This window comes from Polistes dominula, unplaced genomic scaffold, assembly GCF_049000335.1.
Source record: "Polistes dominula isolate Pdom_NZ unplaced genomic scaffold, Pdom_raw_medaka contig_26, whole genome shotgun sequence".
Lineage (NCBI taxonomy): Eukaryota > Metazoa > Arthropoda > Insecta > Hymenoptera > Vespidae > Polistes > Polistes dominula.
In genome coordinates, this window is record NW_028300939.1 from 3,065,798 (window position 1) to 3,087,701 (window position 21,904).

The 21,904-nt window shown below is 27.3% G+C and overlaps 2 protein-coding genes and 1 long non-coding RNA gene across 3 annotated transcripts in view; 1 reads left to right on the forward strand and 2 right to left on the reverse strand.

Annotated features, from left to right (window-relative positions):
- LOC149032886 (uncharacterized) overlaps positions 1-21,904 on the reverse strand; it is a 52,833-nt gene that overhangs the window by 16,819 nt on the left and 14,110 nt on the right. The gene's annotated exons all lie outside the window — the stretch shown is intronic.
- LOC149032888 (nucleolar protein 56-like) lies at positions 494-2,490 on the forward strand. The gene is made up of 3 exons (XM_089171514.1): positions 494-628; positions 842-1,413; positions 1,502-2,490. The coding sequence occupies exons 1-3, from the start codon at positions 626-628 to the stop codon at positions 2,424-2,426; spliced, it is 1,500 nt and encodes a 499-aa protein (XP_089027640.1). The 5' UTR covers positions 494-625; the 3' UTR covers positions 2,427-2,490.
- On the reverse strand, positions 7,747-21,842 carry lqfR (clathrin interactor lqfR). Its single transcript, XM_089171511.1, has 8 exons — positions 21,379-21,842; positions 15,944-16,023; positions 15,335-15,456; positions 13,764-14,146; positions 13,475-13,688; positions 12,886-13,402; positions 12,630-12,776; positions 7,747-11,749 (listed from the first exon to the last, which is right to left on the reverse strand). The coding sequence occupies exons 1-8, from the start codon at positions 21,414-21,416 to the stop codon at positions 8,892-8,894; spliced, it is 4,359 nt and encodes a 1,452-aa protein (XP_089027637.1). The 5' UTR covers positions 21,417-21,842; the 3' UTR covers positions 7,747-8,891.

Sequence of the window (21,904 nt, forward strand, 5' to 3'; positions counted from 1 at the left end):
ATGTATTTTCAAATTCCTCTCGTTCTTACGCTTCAGGTATACACTAGCATGCGTCCAGTGGAAGAATAAGCCGATTGTTACTGGTATTCTTACAAGCAAGACGCTTGCAACAAAGATTTTAGTGGGGGTAATGCGCGCGTCCCCCACCCCCCGTTCGTTCGTTCCTTTCAGGAAGTAGCGTGACGTCATACTACCACGGCGCGTATTTCGAATAGCGCTTGACAGTCTCAGGTCGTTTCCGACCGTACACTCTTTTTTATGAAATCTTGTTTAATGTTAAATATAGATTTTTCAAAATTAAAAGAAAATCAAGAAACAAAATATATATTTTTCCAACGTCAAACAAAAGATTAGACGTTTCACCTTGTTCGCATTAAAATCAGATCAAAATAAATTTAAAATCGATCTCTTGATCGTATAATCAATAAGGTTATTAATTCGATATTAACGTCGATAGATAACCTTCAGACGATTGACCTGCCATCTACAAGATGTTTTATGCTAGCAACATTTCCACGAGTTAATTTGCCGCTTGTGCACGTGTTTAGCAAGTGAATTAATAATTACCTAATCATAAATTACATATTTCTGTGCAAAGTGAATCAAATATTGAAAAAATTGAAACATGGTAAATTAATTATTCTTATTTACTAATAATAATAATATAAATTTACATATAAAAATATAATATATTAAGTGATATATAGGTTATTTTTTAAAAATCAATTTTAAGGAAATAAACAATCCTTTTGTTAATTACTAATAAAATAATAATAATAATAATAAGAAGAAAATTTAAATCATTATTTATTATTTTTAACTTAAATGTGTATTTTTTCAGGCACAAACTTACGTTTTATATGAGCATGCTGCAGGTTATGCCGTGTTCAGTATAAAAGAATTTGAAGAAGTAGGAATGTTATTACCTCAAGTTGAAGCATCAGTAACAGATGTATCACGATTTAGATCTGTCGTGAAACTTGTTGGATTTTTACCTTTTAAAACTGCTTTAGCAGCACTAGAAAATGTAAACAGTATCTCTGAAGGCATCGTACCCGAAGATTTACAATTGTTTTTAGATTCAATTGTGCCCAAATCTGATAAGAAAAATAAAATTATTCTTGGTGTGTCGGATCCAAAATTAGGTGCCAGTATAACAGAAGCATTGGGCATAAAATGTGATCACACAGGTGCTATACCTGAAATCATTCGAGGAATACGATTCCATTTTCATAATCTAATTAAAGGTTTTACTTCCAAAAGTTCTGCAGTAGCTCAACTCGGACTTGGTCATAGTTATTCAAGAGCTAAAGTAAAGTTTAATGTCAATCGTGTAGATAATATGATCATACAAAGTATAGCTTTATTGGATCAATTGGACAAAGACATTAATACATTTAGTATGCGTATTCGGTAAGATTAAATTCTTTGTATGATAGAATATATGATAAATTTTATATTGTTTAAAAATCTATGTTATAATATGTTTACTCTGTTTCAGTGAGTGGTACAGTTATCATTTTCCGGAATTAGATAAAATTGTTCCTGAAAATTATATGTTTGCTAAAGTAGCACAAGTAATTAAAAATAGAAGTGAATTAACTGAAGAGAGGTTGGATGAATTGGAACAAATTGTTATGGACAGGGCAAAGGCTCAAGCAATTATAGATGCTTCTAAGTCTAGTATGGGTATGGATATCCATCCTGTGGACCTTCTTAATATTGAGATGTTTGCTAAACGTGTAACAGGATTGGCGGATTATAGAAAGAATTTATCTGAATATTTAAAATCTAAAATGGAAGGTATTGCACCAAATCTGGCTACTCTTATAGGAAATCAAGTAGGAGCTAGGTTAATAGCACATGCTGGATCGTTAACCAATCTAGCCAAATATCCTGCATCTACAGTTCAGATATTAGGTGCTGAAAAAGCATTATTTAGAGCATTAAAGACAAGAGGTAATACACCAAAATATGGATTATTGTTCCATTCTACATTTATTGGTCGTGCTGGCACTAAAAACAAAGGTAGAATTTCGAGATACTTGGCTAATAAATGCTCTATCGCATCAAGAATAGATTGTTTTACTGAAACACCAACAAATATCTTTGGTGAAAAATTACGTCAGCAAGTAGAAGATCGCTTGAAATTCTATGAAACAGGTGAAATACCTAAGAAGAATATAGACGTGATGCAGGAAGCATTAGAAGAAGTTCAACATGTAGTAACTGAGACAGAAATAAAATCATCAAAGAAGAAGAAATCAAAAAATCAAAAAGGAAAAGTGGAAGAATTAGAAAATGGTGATACTACTATTCATGAAAATGGAGAGAAAAAGGAACTTGTTGAAAAGGGTGAAGAACCTGTAAAGAAGAAGAAGACAAAAAAGTCCAAAAAGAAAAGTAAAGGAATTAGAAAATGGTGATACTACTATTAATGATGATTCTACTATTCATGAAAATGGAGAGAAAAAGGAACTTGTTGAAGAGGGTGAAGAACCTGTAAAGAAGAAGAAGAAGAAAAATAAAAGATCCAAAAGTATAGGTGAAACGGCGACGTAAATAATATTCAATTTTCTTACTTATATTATTGCTATACTTGTTATCTTATACATACACATTCAAAGAAGTTGCATATTCATTTTACAGAATTTTGTAAAATTTCCACATAGCTTTTTATACAGTTCTCCCTTACAATTAGAAATAAATTTCATTCAATTATTCTCTTTTAAATTAGTATGAAACTACTTATAAATTATCTTATTAGATTCCTTTAGTTTCTTTCATTTTTCCTATTTTATTTCATTGTAAAATGATATACTATTAGTTATTATTATCTATATATTCCAGTCGATCTTTTCTTATCCTTAGCAATATGCATTGTAAATACCTCTATGAATATTATATATTATTTTTTTCGCCATGATTTAACTGATTTTACATAGTAGTTTTTATAACTAATGACATAATATAACATTATAAAATACGGTTTTCCATAAATGTAGTTATGACAACAAATTGTAAAATATACATTTTTGTAATCCAATTATCTGGTATAAATGTTTATTTTTTTCATTACTCAACCCATTTCCAAGAAAACGTAGGAAGTAGTTTTACAGTCATTCTTATTAAAGTAGTATTTCATAAATGTAAGGAAGATTGATTGTGGTATTATGGCATAAAATAAAACGTCAATTTTTGTATTAACACCAGCACCAATGAGTATTTAATAATAACGATAAAATTGTAATGTATATATAAATACCTGAATCAATAGTTACAATTATAGGATCTATACTAATATAAATAAAAATTCAGTCAAAAATGCCTAAATTATTAATTTGTTATCAAACACATTTGTATGTTACAAACTGCACATTGCTATTTTGAATTAACATTAAAAGGAATGATACAAATAACATCATTATGCCATATTGTTAAATTTCAATTTATAGATATATTTATCCTAATGGTTAATTGTCAAAATGTTCACTTGAATGTTGATATGTACTAATATAATTTTCTAAATATTTATTATGATGGAATATAAATGAAATTTAAAAATTATATTTTTCAAATTATAACATCCACACTATATAATTTATAAATATATGTATATATATATAGAGAGAGAGAGAGAGAGTGAGTCACAAGAGTAATATTCGTACTCGTTTTATATGTAAAAATTTTAATTAAATTAATATTTGCTCTCCTAATACAAAACTTCAAAATTAAAAAACCATTGTATATACTTTTCTTATAATAAAATATTTCTTTTAAGATAAAATTTTGATTAATTTAAAGGTACAATAATCGTAAAATATTTGTCTGTGTATAAGAATTTGGAAATATTATTATTATTATTATGAATAAAAAAATATTGTTTTAAATTGACAGTGAAGTGGTACGAATATTTCTGTGACTCACTTGTACATAAAAAAGAAAAAGAACAGAAAAATTGAAAAGATAATAAATTTCATTGCTGTAAGATTATAAATGCATAGAATTACTAATCTGTAATAAGTACATATTTGTAATGCATATTAACAAGCTATCGCTTATAAATGAAAGCATAATGATTTGGTATATATATTTGAACAAAGTAAAAACTATGACATTTAATATCCTACCTAAGTTAACATTTAAATTGAGTTTTACATTTTTAGATTTGTTATCTATTTGGAATAGACGACAGCTGTACATTACCATTCTAAAATAAAAACAAACAAAACAAAACAAACAAAAAATGATAATTATTTATTAATAATCTGGTTTTATGTTTTATAATCTAGTTTGACTCTAAAAAGGCCTCTGAAATTCTACGATACATTTAATTAATGCTTGTTATAATATTTGCATGAAGTTTTTTTTTTCTTTTCATATTTATAATATTTATAATCATCATTTAATATATTTGTACAATAAATACCTTGCTATCACAAGCAAGCTCTTTAAAAATATATTCATTCCCCCTTTACATTATTCATATTTTATACTTTTATATAAAATGCTCAGATAATGGAAAAATGTAAAGGTCCATTTCGATGTATTTCCCTTTACAGCATTCAGTCTCGGATTGTGTAAAAATCTGTTGAAAATATCTCTTCGAGAGAGATTTATAATATTACATTAATTAAATCAACTTGAATATTTCAATAATTTTTGCTTTTTTTGTTTTTTTTTTTTTTTTTGTTTTTGTTCTCCTCATACATCACAATTATCGAATAATAATTGAACTAAATTCAACAATTTATTTTACACATTGAATAATTTGAATTAAAATTCATAAAACAAACTTATATATATATATATATATATAGTACAATATATATGTGTATATATAATATTTCAAATTATTTATATTTGTTTATTTAAAAAAATTCAACAAACAAGAGAACCAGATATATATATATATATATAAATTGAATAAACATACATTCACATTATTATAGTGTTCAACAGTCATCAGTATGCTTACTATACTGTATTTATAAAAAAACAAATATTTAAATTCATTGAGTATAAATGGTTCATGGATGTAATAATGAAAATATTGTAAAATTTATAATTCTCTGATAAGTTCAGCTGTGTCCCATTTCATACATAGATTTATGAGAACCGAAATACTATAAAAAAAAAAAAACATTGATTATATTAATATTTACTCAATATGTGTTTTTTTTTTTTTTTTATACAAGTCATGTATAAACATGCAAAATCAAAGTAAGCAATTTATAGAAATGTTGTTAGAAATACGATATTACATTAACAAATTTTTATTCTTCTTCTTCTTCTTATTATTATGATTATTATTATTATTATTATTAACATAGATTTTTTTTTCTTCAAACAAATTATATATAAAAAAAAAAAAATTCTTTAAATTTTGCAACAAAAATAAGTTGAATTATTTATAATTAAAATATAATATAATTAAACATTTTTTCTTTTCACTTATAAACTTAACAATTTAATTACTAATAATTATCTTCATTGCTTAACTAGTTCATACATAAATTGTATGCACATGTATCATATATATATATATATATATGTATATATATTAAATATAAATGATACAGAATTATTTTTAAAAGATATGCATTATTTTCAGTAATGAATACTTAAAGAAATTTATATTATTATTATTATTATTATTATTATTATTATTATTATTATTATTTTACAAACACATTTTTTAAAACTCTGATCGCAATTATTTGAGTAAATATATATTGATACACAATAAATTGTAATTATGTGTGCATATTCTTTTTAATATCTGCAATGAATGATTGAACAAACCTAAAATATGACAATATTGAAGGTATTTCTTTTGTGCCTTTTTGTTTTTTTTTTTTTTTGGTTAATAATGTAACTGGTAAAATAAAGTCATCTAACTTTCTATAATCTTGTCTCTCGTTCTCTCTTTCTTTCTTTCTTTCTCTCTTTCTTTCTTTCTCACAAGCACACGTGTGTTTAGCATTTGAAAAATTATAAAATTGAAGGAATAATTTATATAATATCCTTATTACTGAAAATGTTATTATTAAGGAAGCACGCACTGTTTACGTACTATACGTCATACTACAGAAATTTGTTGTCTATAATTCTCGTTTACATAAATATTAGTTAATCATAAAGAATAATTATAAAATCGAATAATTTGTTTTTTTGTTTGTTTTTTTTTTTTTTTTTAATACAGTTCTTTAACCATAGTAAATGCAATTACTATTTTTACTATTATGTCATTTTTTGTTTCTTTTTTTTTTTTTTTTTTTGAAGAGCCATTCATACCTTTTCTTTTGATTGCTATAATGACATTGTTCTTCTTCTTCTTCTTCTTAGAGAAATATTACACTTTCCATAAATCGTTTTTTTTTTTTATACTGTACATATATAAGGCTGAATTTTCTTTTCAAAATTCCGATTTATATTACATATCAAAATTTAACACAAATCCCATTTTACTGATTTGCTGCTCCCATACGACGATCCATGTTATTTTTATCTCATTATAATGAGAGAGTAAACATTTTTCATTATGCTAAATATATATATATATATATATTTTATTATAATATATGAAGCTGTCTTCAAGTATATATATATATACGTAAACAAAATCACAACTCTTAATTTTGTTATAATTAAAAAAATCTTATATCCTGCTGTAAATCATCATCGTACCTTGTATTTTTTTTTAATTTTTTTTTTTTTCTTATATATAACGAGAATGTTATTCATATATTATTATTGCAATACTTATTTTACATACTGACAAATCTTTCAGTAAACAAATAGAGTTTTGTATTTAGTTAGCACTCAACTTTACAGAGATGATTTATGATGTTCATTTTTATTTGGATTGTTCATGAACACATGATTCCACGATACACAATTATATATTCACCATTTTACCATTTTTTTATTTTTTTTTTTTATTTTGACAACAATATAATCTGAATATTATGGAAAAAGAAATTCAAGTAAATTCTGCATATATCAAAGACTGTATATTTTGCCAAGAAAATAGAAGAAAGTTGTTTTTTTTTCCCCAACTGTATTAAATAAATAGATCGTCTCTTTCAAGTCCTGGCTGTATTATACTTACAGATTTTTATGTATATATGCATATTTAAAAAATTGTATTGTTGTCTAATTAAAATTATTTTTATGCGTCTCATTGAAACGCAGAGAAGAATACTGAATTTGCTTGTTGTTGTTGTTGTTGTTGTTGTTGTTGTTGTTGTTGCGTTGAAGATTGAATTATAGGTGACGTATATCCTAATGTTGGTGCTGTTGAAAAAATAAGTTTACATAAATAAAATGATTGAAATAAAAAAGAAAAAAAATTAGAATAGACTATTAATATTATATACAAACCTAAAGGTTTAATTTGATGCTGTGGGCTAGTACTAGCAAGTTGATTCATAGTTGGTGCTGGTCCAGATTGTTTTGATTTACTACCCATTATGTTATCAAGATCTATATTCAAACCTGAGCCAGCCCACGTTGAGCCAATTTGCAAGGAAGACATATTATTTGCTGCTGTATTCTTGACATTAACAGATGAGGGAGTGAGAAAATTTGCAACAGATGACAGTCCAATTGTTCCTAAATGCAACATGTAATACACACACCATGTTGTTAATTCCCTTTTGTGCAATAAATGAATATTTCATATATCAATATATTATTTATAAATTAATTTTCAAACGTGGAAAATGTAATGTATACACAATATTAAGTCATTGAAGAAATATATTTAGAAACTTATGATACAATGTTTGTTTGATATTTTTGGATATTCTTTTGAATACAGATCTATATCAAATGAATGAGATGAATCATTAAATGCTTATATAATATAAACTATCCTATCTTTCAAGTTGGATGAAACTGTACAAAGTGGGCAACATTTTATTAAAATCGGTTCAGTAGTTTAGGAGTTCATTGCGAACAAACAACGTGACACCTAATTTATATATATTAAGAAGATGATTATTAGGATTTAATTATTGGTGAATGTTGAGCCAATGATAGAATCAATCAATAATAACACATTTCTACCCAATGTCCTACAATCATTATCATGTTCTCCATTAATCACATTTTGTGTTACATTTAAAAGCCAAAGTCTTACTTCTGTTAAAAGTTCAAATAACTCATTTATTATACTTTCTTTTGGTACTGCAACAACAACTGCTGCAACATTCTCTATTACAGCGTGTCTTACTTTAGCTTCTTCGTGATATCTTAATGTCCATGTTAATTCTAATATTTCCTTTCCCATTCTTGATGCAATTAAACAATTTTGTGCTGCTACCATTATAACAGATATTGTTTTAAGAAATTTGATTAATAAACAATTTCTTAGATCAGAGTATGATGATTCTACTCCAATATATAAACAATTTCCTTGTTTGCCATAGCCATACAATAGAGGAAAAAAGAAAGATGATGCGACATTTCCAAACTTGTTAGCTGACATTTTCATAGGTTTTGCATTATGAGCAAATCTTCTTGTATTTGATTCAATTCTTTTGTCAATTATCTTTCTCCAATTGATGGTATTCTCATGCGTATTATCATCCTTATCATCAAAATCATCATAACGATATTAAGTCATAGAAGAAATATATTTAGAAACTTTTGATACAATGTTTGTTTGATATTTTTGGATATTCTTTTGAATACAGATCTATATCAAATGAATGAGATGAATCATTAAATGCTTATATAATATAAACTATCCTATCTTTCAAGTTGGATGAAACTGTACAAAGTGGGCAACATTTTATTAAAATCGGTTCAGTAGTTTAGGAGTTCATTGCGAATAAACAACGTGACACGTAATTTATATATATTAAGAATATAATTATTAGGATTTAATTATTGGTGAATGTTGAGCCAATGATAGAATCAATCAATAATAACACATTTCTACCCAATGTCCTACAATCATTATCATGTTCTCCATTAATCACATTTTGTGTTACATTTAAAAGCCAAAGTCTTACTTCTGTTAAAAGTTCAAATAACTCATTTATTATACTTTCTTTTGGTACTGCAACAACAACTGCTGCAACATTCTCTATTACAGCGTGTCTTACTTTAGCTTCTTCGTGATATCTTAATGTCCATGTTAATTCTAATATTTCCTTTCCCATTCTTGATGCAATTAAACAATTTTGTGCTGCTACCATTATAACAGATATTGTTTTAAGAAATTTAATTAATAAACAATTTCTTAGATCAGAGTATGATGATTCTACTCCAATATATAAACAATTTCCTTGTTTGCCATAGCCATACAATAAAGGAAAAAAGAAAGATGATGCGACATTTCCAAACTTGTTAGCTGACATTTTCATAGGTTTTGCATTATGAGCAAATCTTCTTGTATTTGATTCAATTCTTTTGTCAATTATCTTTCTCCAATTGATAGTATTCTCATGCGTATTATCATCCCAATCATCAAAATCATCATTACATGACATATCATATTTTTGATCAGTATCAATAAATAATGATACTCTTTTAGTTACTATTTGTTTATTCTGTGTAATATCTTCTTTGTTATTAGACGATTTGTCATCAGATATATCAATTTTAGACAATCGTTTAGCTGATTCTGCTAATATGTCTAAGAAAAGTAAACGTTGACTTGTTGAATATTTATTAGTGTCGGTATAAAATTGTTGACACAAAAATACTGCGCATTCTTTGGGATATACCGTAACAATGGCTACACAGGATTTAAAGATTAATATCTCAAAATCTTCTACATAATAAGAATCATTAAGGGTTACAAGAATTTCTAATAATTCTATACCAAATGATACATCATCATTAGGTAATTGTGATAAAATTAATTCCTCGCATACTTCCATTGTTTCAGAAAAAATTTCTGCATTTGTTGATTTACGTTCGTCTATTAAATTGTCACGTAAATCTCGCAAATATGCGGGTCTCAATCTTTCAGATAATTTAGTATCATTGGATATATCATATGGAGTTAAATCATCATCACTATCCAGTTCTGATTGTTCTTCAATATTCTCATCATTAATAAGCAATTTATCTTCGATATTTTTATTCAAATTATTTGATGACATTTGTTGTTCTTCTTCAGTTTTATTATCATCAGTTTCTTCAGAAAGTACTTTAAGTTGTTCTATTTTGTTCAACGATAATATATTACATTCTACACCCAAATGAAAAACTTTTTGATCACCCAATGAATTGAAAATGATATCATCATCAGTATATAAATTGTCTTCATTTTGACATGGTTGCTTGAAATCTAATTTTTCAATTTTTTCTATTAGCATATTAAATGATTTGATTAATTCTTGAACATCTGCGTTCATATTGTCGTAGTTAAAGTCTAATTTTGGACTATCAGCTGATTCTTTTTCTGACAAAGCATTCACAACAATTTCTCCAGTACGCATACCTATTGCTTTCAGAATAATATGTGTATTTTCCAAATGTGTTGATATTCCAAAAAATATTAATTTACGACATGTTTCTTTATCGTCAGTTTTCATATTATTTTTGATTACTGTTATGGCAAGAATAATTAATTTAGTAATATATTTATGCTGTTCTATAGATGTATGATTTAATGCACTTTTATCACCCCACACATCTAAGAGTTTCATTAACAAGTCTATCATAATACGATTATCTTTTGAACATTGTGATAAATACATTATATAATTAATAATAAAATTATCACTCTCGTCTTCATAATAAGACATAAATGGTATCTTGGTTGTTAATGTATACGTCCAATTTGATACTTCTATTAAATTTCCAAAAACCAAATATAAACCATTTTTAATATTACAATATTTGAAAAATAATACAGCTAATGGTTCAATAGCTGTTCTATCTAATTCTTTGAAAATACTTTGTATTAACTTTCTACTATTATCATTTTCATAACACCACGTTGATAAAATATCAATTAAGCAATTTAAGTTTGCAGAGTTTATTGTAATTGCCATTTTACTGATTAACATTGAAAACATATTTAAATTTGTTTGAATATCGCAATTTTGCATGCAATCACGAATGAAGGAAAATCCACGTGTTATATGAAAACAAATAACTTTTGTATACATCACTGGATGAAAAATATTCAACGTTTTCTTTTGTAATTTATTAGCAACACGATTTGGTAATGATACTAATATCTGTATTGTACTTTTCCATATCTGTTCTAATTCTTCTTGTTTTATTGCCGATTCTTCTTGATATTTACACGCATTTACTAACGCAGAAAATAAAGCATCACTTTTGATCACTTCTTCCAAAATAATAGAAATGATATATATTTTTCTATTGTCAGTAGATTCCTTTAAAGCTTGTGTTAATACCACGAGTGTTTCATAAAATATTTCTAATGATATACCATCGATAATAATTAATTGTTTAATTAATGGATCTAAATTATTTCCTTGTAATGGCCAATTATGATCAAATTTTTCAATAATTTCTTCTACAATTTTTCCATGTAACATAGAATCAACAAATGGATCCATATCTAGACCAATATATTTTTGACATGTTAGTGGACCAGGTAAAAATATGTTATAATTTGAAATGTGTATTTTTAATTTTTCCAGACTACTTTGGGATTTGATTTTGCCCATAGAACATAGCAATTCCAAAAGTCGATTAGCAGCATTTTCTGATTGCTTCTCTGTTGATGCGATGTTATCTTCTTTTCTGCATGCTGTAAGGAAAGTCTTTCTTGGTAGCATTATATTACTGTCAAAAATTTAGTTAATTAACCCTTCAGAACTATCGTTTAGAGAGATTCTCTCACAATTTTTTTCAAACTTTTTCTTTTTTTAAATTATTTATCAACTGTGAGAGTTTATCTCATCGTGTAAGTAAAGTCAGGCATGAAAAACCACTATTCGGATGGTTTCGTTCTATTTCGGCTACCTCCGTAGTTTTTTGCCGCCATTTTGAATATATATAGATATACGAATACTTAGTATTTTAAAAGTTATGTTTACAAGTGAACCAGTATTTTGAAATGATAAGAAAATGTAGTAATTAATTAATAATTATTGTTATGTTATAAGTATCAATATTTAATAAATATTTAAAAAAATAATATTTGTGATATATAACCAAAAATTATTTTTGTAAGATTTAAATTACGCTCTTCGCGCATGCGCAATAGGTGTGAGATTTTTGTAGTGAGATTCTGTACCAGTATTTTAAAATGATAAAAAATGTAATAATTAATTAATAATTATTGTTATGTTATAAGTATCAATATTTAATATATATTATTTAAAAAAAAAAATAATATTTGATATATAACCAAAAATTATTTTTGTAGGATTTAAATTTCGCTCTTCGCGCATGCGCAATAGGCGTGAGATGTTCTCTCATCACGATAGTAATGACTGTGGTATTGGAGACGTACGTTCTGAAGGGTTAAAAATTGTGTTAAGATGAATTTGTTTAATGAAAATGCATGCTTTCTGTTGTAAGAATAATACAGATTATTATTCTTATATATTACTAATCTAATATATTATAACTATTGTTATATAAAGAATAAGAAAATATTTGTAAGATATTTTCAAACTTTTTACCTGTTCCAAAATCGCCCGAAACAACAGGTGTAGTAGAGGTATTAAACAAGTTAGAGTTGTTAGCATTATTTTCTCTTCTATCTCCTGATCCGATTGATAAAGAATTGAAGTTCCCAAGATCCGATAACAAATCAGTATTTGAACATACTGAAAAAAGATCAAATGTCTTGAGAAACAATTTATATTTTAACTTTGAACAATTAACTATTAACTATTAATTATTAACAATTGTTTGTGTTATAATATTATGATCTACCTGTATTATTGTTTAATATTGCTTCATTATTGGTTGTTGGTGATTGCAAAGAATCAAACAAATTATTACCAACATTATTCTTCTGCGTTTGAACATTACTTGGATTTATAATTTTTAAACCAGTTGATTGAGCATTAGAAATCATAGTGTTATTTAAATTATTTGTCATTGTATTGCTTGCGTTTGGTATCGTGGATCCCATAAAAGATAATTGATTATTTTGCGATACATTAGATTGAATAGATGAATTATTAGGAGAGGTAGTAGCGCCAGAATTAAAAGCCGATGTGAAATCAGCAAATTCATCATTTTCTTTCATTTTAACAGTAGGACTACCAAATGCACTAGCAAAATCACCAAAATCAAGATTAGCTGTTTGCGAATGATTATTTCCTCTTGGATTGAAATCATCATCATCGATGGTAGATTTGGTATTATTATCCTTTTGAGAATCAAATATGTCATTTAAAATATCATTTTTATTCTTCGGGTGATTACCCATAGAAGAAAACGTATTCTAAAAGAATATAATATTCATTAATTCATTTAATCATCATAATTTGTAAATAAAATATCAAGAGATACGAACAGTTTGATCTTTTCCATAATTTGCTGCTGCACCTAAGTCTACTTTTTTAATATTGCGTGTTGTTCGTACAGGTGATGCATTCACAGAGGATGTAGATCCAGAAATGGTTTTCCCAATTCGATCTATACTGTCCATGGTATCCCTGTATTCCCTGTTACCTCTTTTGGGACTAGGATGTGTATCATTGTCCGAGTCTTCTCTTTCTCCATCGTCACTGTTAATTTATATACATAAATATAAAGTTTATTGAAAATCATTTTCATAAACACTAGTAAACTTGAGACATTACCTATTGTTTGCATCTTCAAAACCTTTACTACGATTATCTCTATCCCAATCATTGTAAGTATCCGTGTTAGATTTGTTCCATTTGGGACTATCCGTCCACCTATCTCCACCACCAAATCTCATACCCATTGCTTCACTCGACAATCCGACATATTTATCTTTATTTTTCTTTGCCTTCTTACGTTCTTCCTTTAATTTGTCATCATCTTGGATAAAATCGATTAGTTCTCGTACTTTATGCCTGATGTTTACTCCTTGATCTTTTCCAAGCTCGTCTATGCAAGTGTAGTTTTCTAATGATCGTAAATCGTAAATATGTTCTCTAGAGGATGTTACAACTCGTTCGGATCCATTACGTACCAAGTAATTTAAAAGAAGCAAGGACTGAAAATGAATTAAATTATAAATCTTAATTCTGGAATCCGATTGAATTACATCAAATATTATATTATTGGGTCTACAAGTAAGTTTCCAGTGTTTTTGATAGATGGTGTCACGAGTAGATTCCGGGCAGAAATGTTACATGTCATGTGTCATTTTAGAAACTTGATTTTGACGTTGAAGACAAGGAGCACTCGGGAAAGCCGAAAAATTTTGAAGACGAGGAATTGGAGGCTTTGCTGGATGAGGATCCGTGTCAAAATTCAAGAAGAGCTTGCTGAATCATTGGGCGTCACACAACAAGCCATTTCCCTGCGCCTGAAAGCTTTGGGATTCATCTAAAAAGTTGGAAATTGGGTGCCGTACAAGTTGAAGCCGAGAGATGTCGAACGGCGATTTTGCATGTAAGAAATGTTGCTGCAGCGGTATAAAAAAAAAGTCGTTTCTGCATCGTATTGTCACTGGTGACGAAAAGTAGATCTATTATTAACGCCTAAAATCCTAAACGCAAAAAACCATATGCAAAGCCTGGCGAGCCAGCCAAATCGAAATATTCACATGAATAAGGTCATGCTCTGCATATGGTGGTATCAGAAGGGTGTCATATACTACGAACTGCTTCCGAGTGGTCAAACCATCAAAGGACCATTTTATCGAACCCAACTAATTCGTTTGAAGCGGGCATTGGCGAAAAAACGGCCAGAATATCAGACCAGGCACAAGTCCGTAATTTTTCACCACGACAACGCTCGGCCACATGTTGCTACTTCGGTCAAAAACTATTTGGATAATAGTGGATGAGAAATTCTGTCTCACCCGCCTTATAGTCCAGATTTGGCGCCATGCGACTACCACTTGTTTCGGTCGATGCAGAATGCTCTTACCGGAATGCGCTTCACTTCAGTAGAGGGAATCAAAAATTGGCTCAATACGTTCTTGAGCTCAAAAGACGAGACTTTTTTTTAGTCCGGAATTCACAAATTGCCAGAAAGATGGGAAAAAAATGGTATCTTCCGATGGACAATATTTCGAATGAAAAATATGTAACCATTTTTTCAGAATAAACCCTCAAATGTTATGAAAAAAACGCTGGAAACTTACTTGCAGACCCAATAATATTAATACACAAAAAAATAAACATGCATGTGTGTGCATACACACACACGCGTGTATAGATATGCAAGCATGTACCTTGTATGTACGACGCCAATTTCGTTTATTTTCTTGCAACATCCTTTTCCACAACATGGACATTACATCTGGGAATTGTTCGTATGTGAATGTTGCCTGAGCCAGTTCTTGCATCATTGCACCTGAAGTAATAAGATGAACTTAATTTTCAGTGTGTCCTTAAAGTAAGAGTACTACTCGAAGCAAGTGCAATATATCTTACTTGTTCGAACATTTTTATGAACTATCGTTCATAAATTATCAAGATATAATATATAATAATAATAATAATAATAATAATAATAATAATAATAATAATAATAAATGTATATAACTTTATAACCTTTTTTACTTTATTTTAAAAATACTAAAGTATCTCATCATTCATAATATAACTGTGTATATATAATAAATTAAAAATATGTACACAAAATGTTGATAATATTAGGGGGACTGAAAAGTAATATCGTTACTACGCATGTCAAATTATTTCTAATATTTTAAATCAAAATACCGATTAATGATTTTTATCGTTACGAAAAATTCATTCGTTTGAATTTTGTGATTAAAAAGCGACATTACTTTCCGGTCCATCTAATAATAATAATAATAATGAATATTATTCTATACCAGTAGGTCCCCACGCATCATCGTTCGTTGCTTCCCGTACTTTGGCTTCTGTTTCAGTATAATTCATTACCACATTAGTCCTGAAAAAAAAAAAAAAGAAAAAACAAATTTGATTTATATTTTAATTTTTTTCTGGCCCCTATGAGATACAGATTAATAGGTTTTACAAGTTTAATTGTAAACAGTATTGTTTACAGCAGCATGACAGACCTAGAGTTGCAGGTACTTAAAAGAGTTAAGATCGAGGTCACATAAGCACCTGTTGCCTGATTGTGCAACATAAATATGCGAGTATTTACGTATTCTCAAAACGAATTTTCTAATTAATGGAACTAACTAAAATTAAGTTAACTGTAGTAACATATATCACCTAAAGTTAGCTAAAAACTTTTCGCGGGAATAAATGGACTCATAGGTCAATATAACAACTAAATTGCTCATATATATATATATATATATGTATGTAAATGTAATTACGTATATATAATATGTAATATAATATATGCAATATATTTATTGCATTTATTTAATAATGTAATTTTATAATATATATTGCAAATTAAATAATATTGCATATATATAATAATACATATATAATAATATAATAATTATATATTGCAAATTAAATAATATTGCAATAATTATATTACATTTAATATTAAATGTAATATAAATATATTCTAAATATATATAATATATATTACATATATATATATGAACAATTTAGTTTTTATATTGACCTATGAGTCTATTTTTTCCCGCGAAATGTATATGAATATATATATAATATATATTACATGTATTTTGTAATATATAAATAAATACAATATGTTTATTTATACATGATTACCACTATGCATTTATTATGTATATATATATATATGTAAAAGAATAATTGCATAATTGCATTTTACTTCCGATTGAAATGATCGTTACGAGTTCCGGTCGTTTGCAATTACTTTCTTTTTACGATCACGGTGGTCATCTCTTCGTATTTGCGTTATTGCATTAAAAGTTATTTTGCAATTGAAAATATTTTTTTTTTTTTTTTACATGCAATCTTTATGACGATATGGTGCACGTACAACATACACCGGTTTGTTCTTATACACTTTGTATGTTTCCTTTCTCGAAAGTTGTTTCGAGCTCCTTCCGTGAAACATTTATTGATAAATATCAAATAGCTTGGGAAAGGAAAATTATTAAAGTAAATTACGAAACGAAAGTCTAACACAAATTATACGGTTGAACGAACGCTACTATGAGTTAAGTTATAGCAATATATAGAAAGAAAAAGAGAAAGAGAGAGAACGGAGAGAGAGAGAGAGAGAGAGAGAGAGAGAGACAGACAGAGAAAAGTTGTTAACGATTTCATACTTCTTTGTAATATTTACCTTAAACTCGTAATACATCTCCTTAAGGGATGTATAAAACAAGCAACATGTCGAATATTATTACAATCTAGAATATGTATACAGTTAACAGGATCACATTTTGTACTTTTTATTGGATTTATCTAATAATTAGGTTAGATTGTAACTTTGTTCTTCTTGCAGAAAAAGAAAATATTTTTTGCAATTTTTGAATCGTTGCATTACTGTAAAATCTCGAATTGATCGATGACAAAGAGCTTTTTTTTGTTAAACAATGCAATACTACCTGTATATGCTACACATACAGGTGTATCACAGGTACAATTGTTTCCTATCTGTTTAAGGGGCGCCATTAGTGTGAAATTTTGAAAAAATCGAATTTTTTTTTTACATATTTCAATAATTTTTACCTTTAAAATTAACATACTCAAATTTCAAGTGCATATTTCAAATAGTTTTTGAGTTACATAGTCATCTTATATTTTTTGATTTATAACGATCAAATCAGCAACTTAAAACTTTAAACGCGTTTTTCTCGAAACTATTAGCTGGACCGGAAAGTAATGTCGCTTTTTAACCTCAAAATTCGAACGAATAAATTTGTCAAACAAAATTTTTTATTATTAATCAATAATTCAATTATTTATATTAAATTAATTAATCACGTTATCAACAACCTTTTTCTATCTGGTATGCAAATTTTTTAATATCGTAATGATAAAAATCATCAATCGGTTTTTTGATTAAAATATTAATATCAAAATTTGACGTGCGTAGTAACGACATTAATTTTCGGTCCTCCTAATGCATTTTTTAAATTTGCTGCAGTAGAACTCGAAGACAAATCGTCCGATCGATTTGATTCTTGTTTGCAGCTTCTTTTATATACATTTCTGCATACCACGAAATCTCCAGTTTTTCGATCGAATAAAAAATATAATTTTGGTAGGGCCCAAAAATTATCAAATTTTCGCGCGAAATTTGAAACGTTTCCTTTAAAACTCCGCCATTTTGTTAAATTTCAATTTTTCGTTTCAACCAAGATTCATGGTACGGGAAATTCCTTCTAGTTTAATAAACTTTTTGGTTTTTATGATTTCATGCACTGTGAAGGTCGCCATAACTGCAGCAATGGGGGGAATTTGGAAGATTGCGAATAAGTCGGCTAATTTGAAATTTTTTGATTCCAAAATTTGGTCATATAATCATTACATATCCACGAATATCTCCTTAAAAAATTGAAACATTCCATGCAGTAGTTTTCTTTAAAAAAAAAAAAAAAAGAAAATTCCAAAAAGACCCCTTTTTTCAAAATGGTCACTAGTGGTGCTCCATCATAAAAAATACCAAAGTATTTCCTTTAGTAAATGACGAAAACATTATTAACTTAAACACGATGGACAGAAGGAAGCCTTACGAAACGTTTTATCACGAATTATGCATTACATGACGTATCACTTACTTGACTCCATTGTCAGTTAAGATGATTAAAAAAAAAAAAAAACAAAGTAACATTAATCATACAACTTTTGAATAATTTGCAGGTCAATTGTCTAACAAGTTAAAAAAATAAATGACCCGTGGGATAATCGAATCTAACAGACATTGATTCTTCTACCAATGAGCACGTAAAAAGAAAATATAAAATTGAATATGTAATACCCACGTCAATTGATGATTGGTCTGCCTACGTAAAAAAAATAATCAGATAGCATCGATTGGGTAAGAACAACGGTAACGTATGGACAAAATCTAAGATACTAGAATAAAGCATTGAGAACCACTACCTAATTTGGTATGTGTACAGTAGCACGTGCATACAATTTGAGAAAGGCTGTGACAAGTAAATATATATGTGTACATATTATACATATATATATATATATATATATATACATTCGAGAGTTACGTAAAGAAGATATGTTATGAGAATACCATTACGTCGCGACGACTATTAAGCTCTTTCCTAATGTATACATGTACTGTATATATATATATATAGGTTTCTATGGGATACATTTTGACGGTCATTCGGAAAGAGTGTAAATTCTTATGAATGAATGAATGAATGAAAATATGCATTTTATGTTATGGTTTAACAACTACTACTACCTGTATATATCTCTACGTATATACGCATTATACAGTAATTTTATAATTGAGAAACTCTTTAACACTAGATATACGTTTTTTATTTTTAAATCTACTTTTTGTAAAAAAAAAAAAAAATATAAACAAAATATTTGTAGTTAAATTCTATAAGAAATTTTGTTTATTTTTTTTTTTTTTTTTTTAAATAACCTTCAATTTTTCAAATTTTGGTATTTTAAATTTATTTTTTGAACTTTCGTTCATTCCTAACCTAAATCATATCTTTTCCAGATGAGCCGAATTTTTTTTCTATTTTTTGTTTTTAACATTAGATATACCACCATTTTCAGTATACCTATTTCTACCACACTAGTCAAAATGACTGGTGTATACAAAAAATGCTTTTTGAAGCTTCCAGTTTTTATTTACTTTTAAAAAATAACAAAAAAATATTTAACAATAATAATTTGAATAGATAAATGAATTTATAGACATTTTTAAATAACAAAATGTTTAAATATTTACAAAAATCAAATGTTACATAAAGTAAATATTTTGAATTAAAATGGCCCAACTAGTCAAAATGATTGGTCTGGTATATCTAGTGTTAATTATAACAATAAATTATAACATTAAATATGCTAGTTATAATTTGTTTATATTTTAAGATTTATAAATATAATTATGTTAATTATTAACATAAATTAAATTTGTTAGTTATAACATTAAATTATTAACACTAGATATACCACCATTTTTAGTATACCTATTTCTACCACACTAGTCAAAATGACTGGTGTATACAAAAAAATGCTTCTTGAAGCTTCCAGTTTATATTTACTTTTAAAAAATAACAAAAAAATATTTAACAATAATAATTTGAATAGATAAATGAATTTATAGACATTTTTAAATAACAAAATGCTTAAATGTTACATGAAGTACAAATTTTGAATTAAAATGACTCGACCAGTCAAAATGACTGGTCTTGTATATTTAGTGTTAAATAACTAATCGTAAATCTTCAAATTAATTGTAAAAAAAATATCTTCATTTACTTTACTATATTTTTGTCGTATTTTGAAAAACTTATGGTTAGTATGTACCTGTTATCTTTATCAGGAATTGTTAATACGTTTATAACTATTTACTCAACGCGTATCAGTTACTACTTGACTCAGTTAAAGATGATAAGAAAAAATAAACAGAATAATTAATATACACAATAAACGCTTTATGTACAAAAAGTTATCATCTATTATATGTTGAATCTAATAATCCAAGACTACTTATGGAGGAAATTAATTATACATATGGCCTTGAACTAAAGATAAATAAGAGAAAGCTTTGCCATTAAGGTATGACAGATAGATATCGCAATTATAATAAATCATTGTATCAATATTATTCAAGAAAAATATATATATATATATATATATATATATATATATATATTATGGAAAGATATGTTGAATTTTTTTTTTTTCATTTCAGGGTTACATTTTGTTATTCGTGTTTAAATCAACAATATATACAATCTGTCATTGTCAAAGATAAACACATATGTTAGTTAAACTACCGATCATTATTATAATATTTCTGTCGTTTTATAATCTTATTAAAAGAAAGGTTGAATTAAAATCAATTCAAACTTTTTCAATGAAATTTATATTAAACGTTTTAATTATCCTTTTTTTCTTTTTTTTTTTTTTTCAATTATTTACCAAATATTTGACGGGTATTTTCTTTGGGATCACGTGATCAAGAATAATGACAATCATGGCATAATTATAATAAATATTAATGAATTAATATCGAAGAAATATCTTGAAATACATTATTGAAGAAGATCGTGAGAAAAAAAAGTGCAAAAAATGAAAAGAAGATGAAGCAAAAGGTTAAGAAGAAAAAAAAAATGGAAGCAAAAAGCAAGGTTATATCGCGTGCAAAAGAAAATTAGTTACAACTTACGCCTTATCCATAAACTCCCTCACTTTCCACATGTTCATTATCACATTCGTTGCACTATTCACAGAGAAGAATATCGTGTTAGATTGTCTCGAAGAAGAAATAATTGTTAATGGCAGCGATAAGGTGCACCAGATGTTTTTCGGGGCATTTGATATCGCAGCAAATGAAGGAACGTCACCAGGCGGTGGCCATGTTATCCCTTCCACGTTCCAGGGATGTAGATGTGTACAGATGTTTTTTATACCGATAGTGGACGTTGAAAATTGTCGAACGTACGATGACAGACATGCAATGTCTTTCCTTTGATACAATCGATCAACTTCAAACCTTCAATATATTACGAGATCGAATTAAACAATTTGTCTTTTTAAGATAATCCAAAACCGTGTTAAATGTTTAATCGTCGTATACAGGTGCGTGTAACGCGTGTCTGTATCTTTTTTCTGCTACCTTCACACTGCTCATAGCACTCGCGCCAAATTACGAAATTATTTTTTACCAATTTCTTACACTTTCTAATAATCTT

Excerpts from the sequence above, each read along its gene's own strand:
- lqfR (XM_089171511.1), bottom strand. The coding sequence starts at position 21,416 with ATGAACATGTGGAAAGTGAGGGAGTTTATGGATAAGGC. Across the intron at positions 14,147-15,334 it reads ATTGGCGTCGTACATACAAG|TCCTTGCTTCTTTTAAATTA; the intron begins GTACATGCTTGC and ends ATTCATTTTCAG. Across the intron at positions 13,403-13,474 it reads ATTATGGAAAAGATCAAACT|AATACGTTTTCTTCTATGGG; the intron begins GTTCGTATCTCT and ends ATATTCTTTTAG.
- LOC149032888 (XM_089171514.1), top strand. Across the intron at positions 1,414-1,501 it reads ACATTTAGTATGCGTATTCG|TGAGTGGTACAGTTATCATT; the intron begins GTAAGATTAAAT and ends ACTCTGTTTCAG.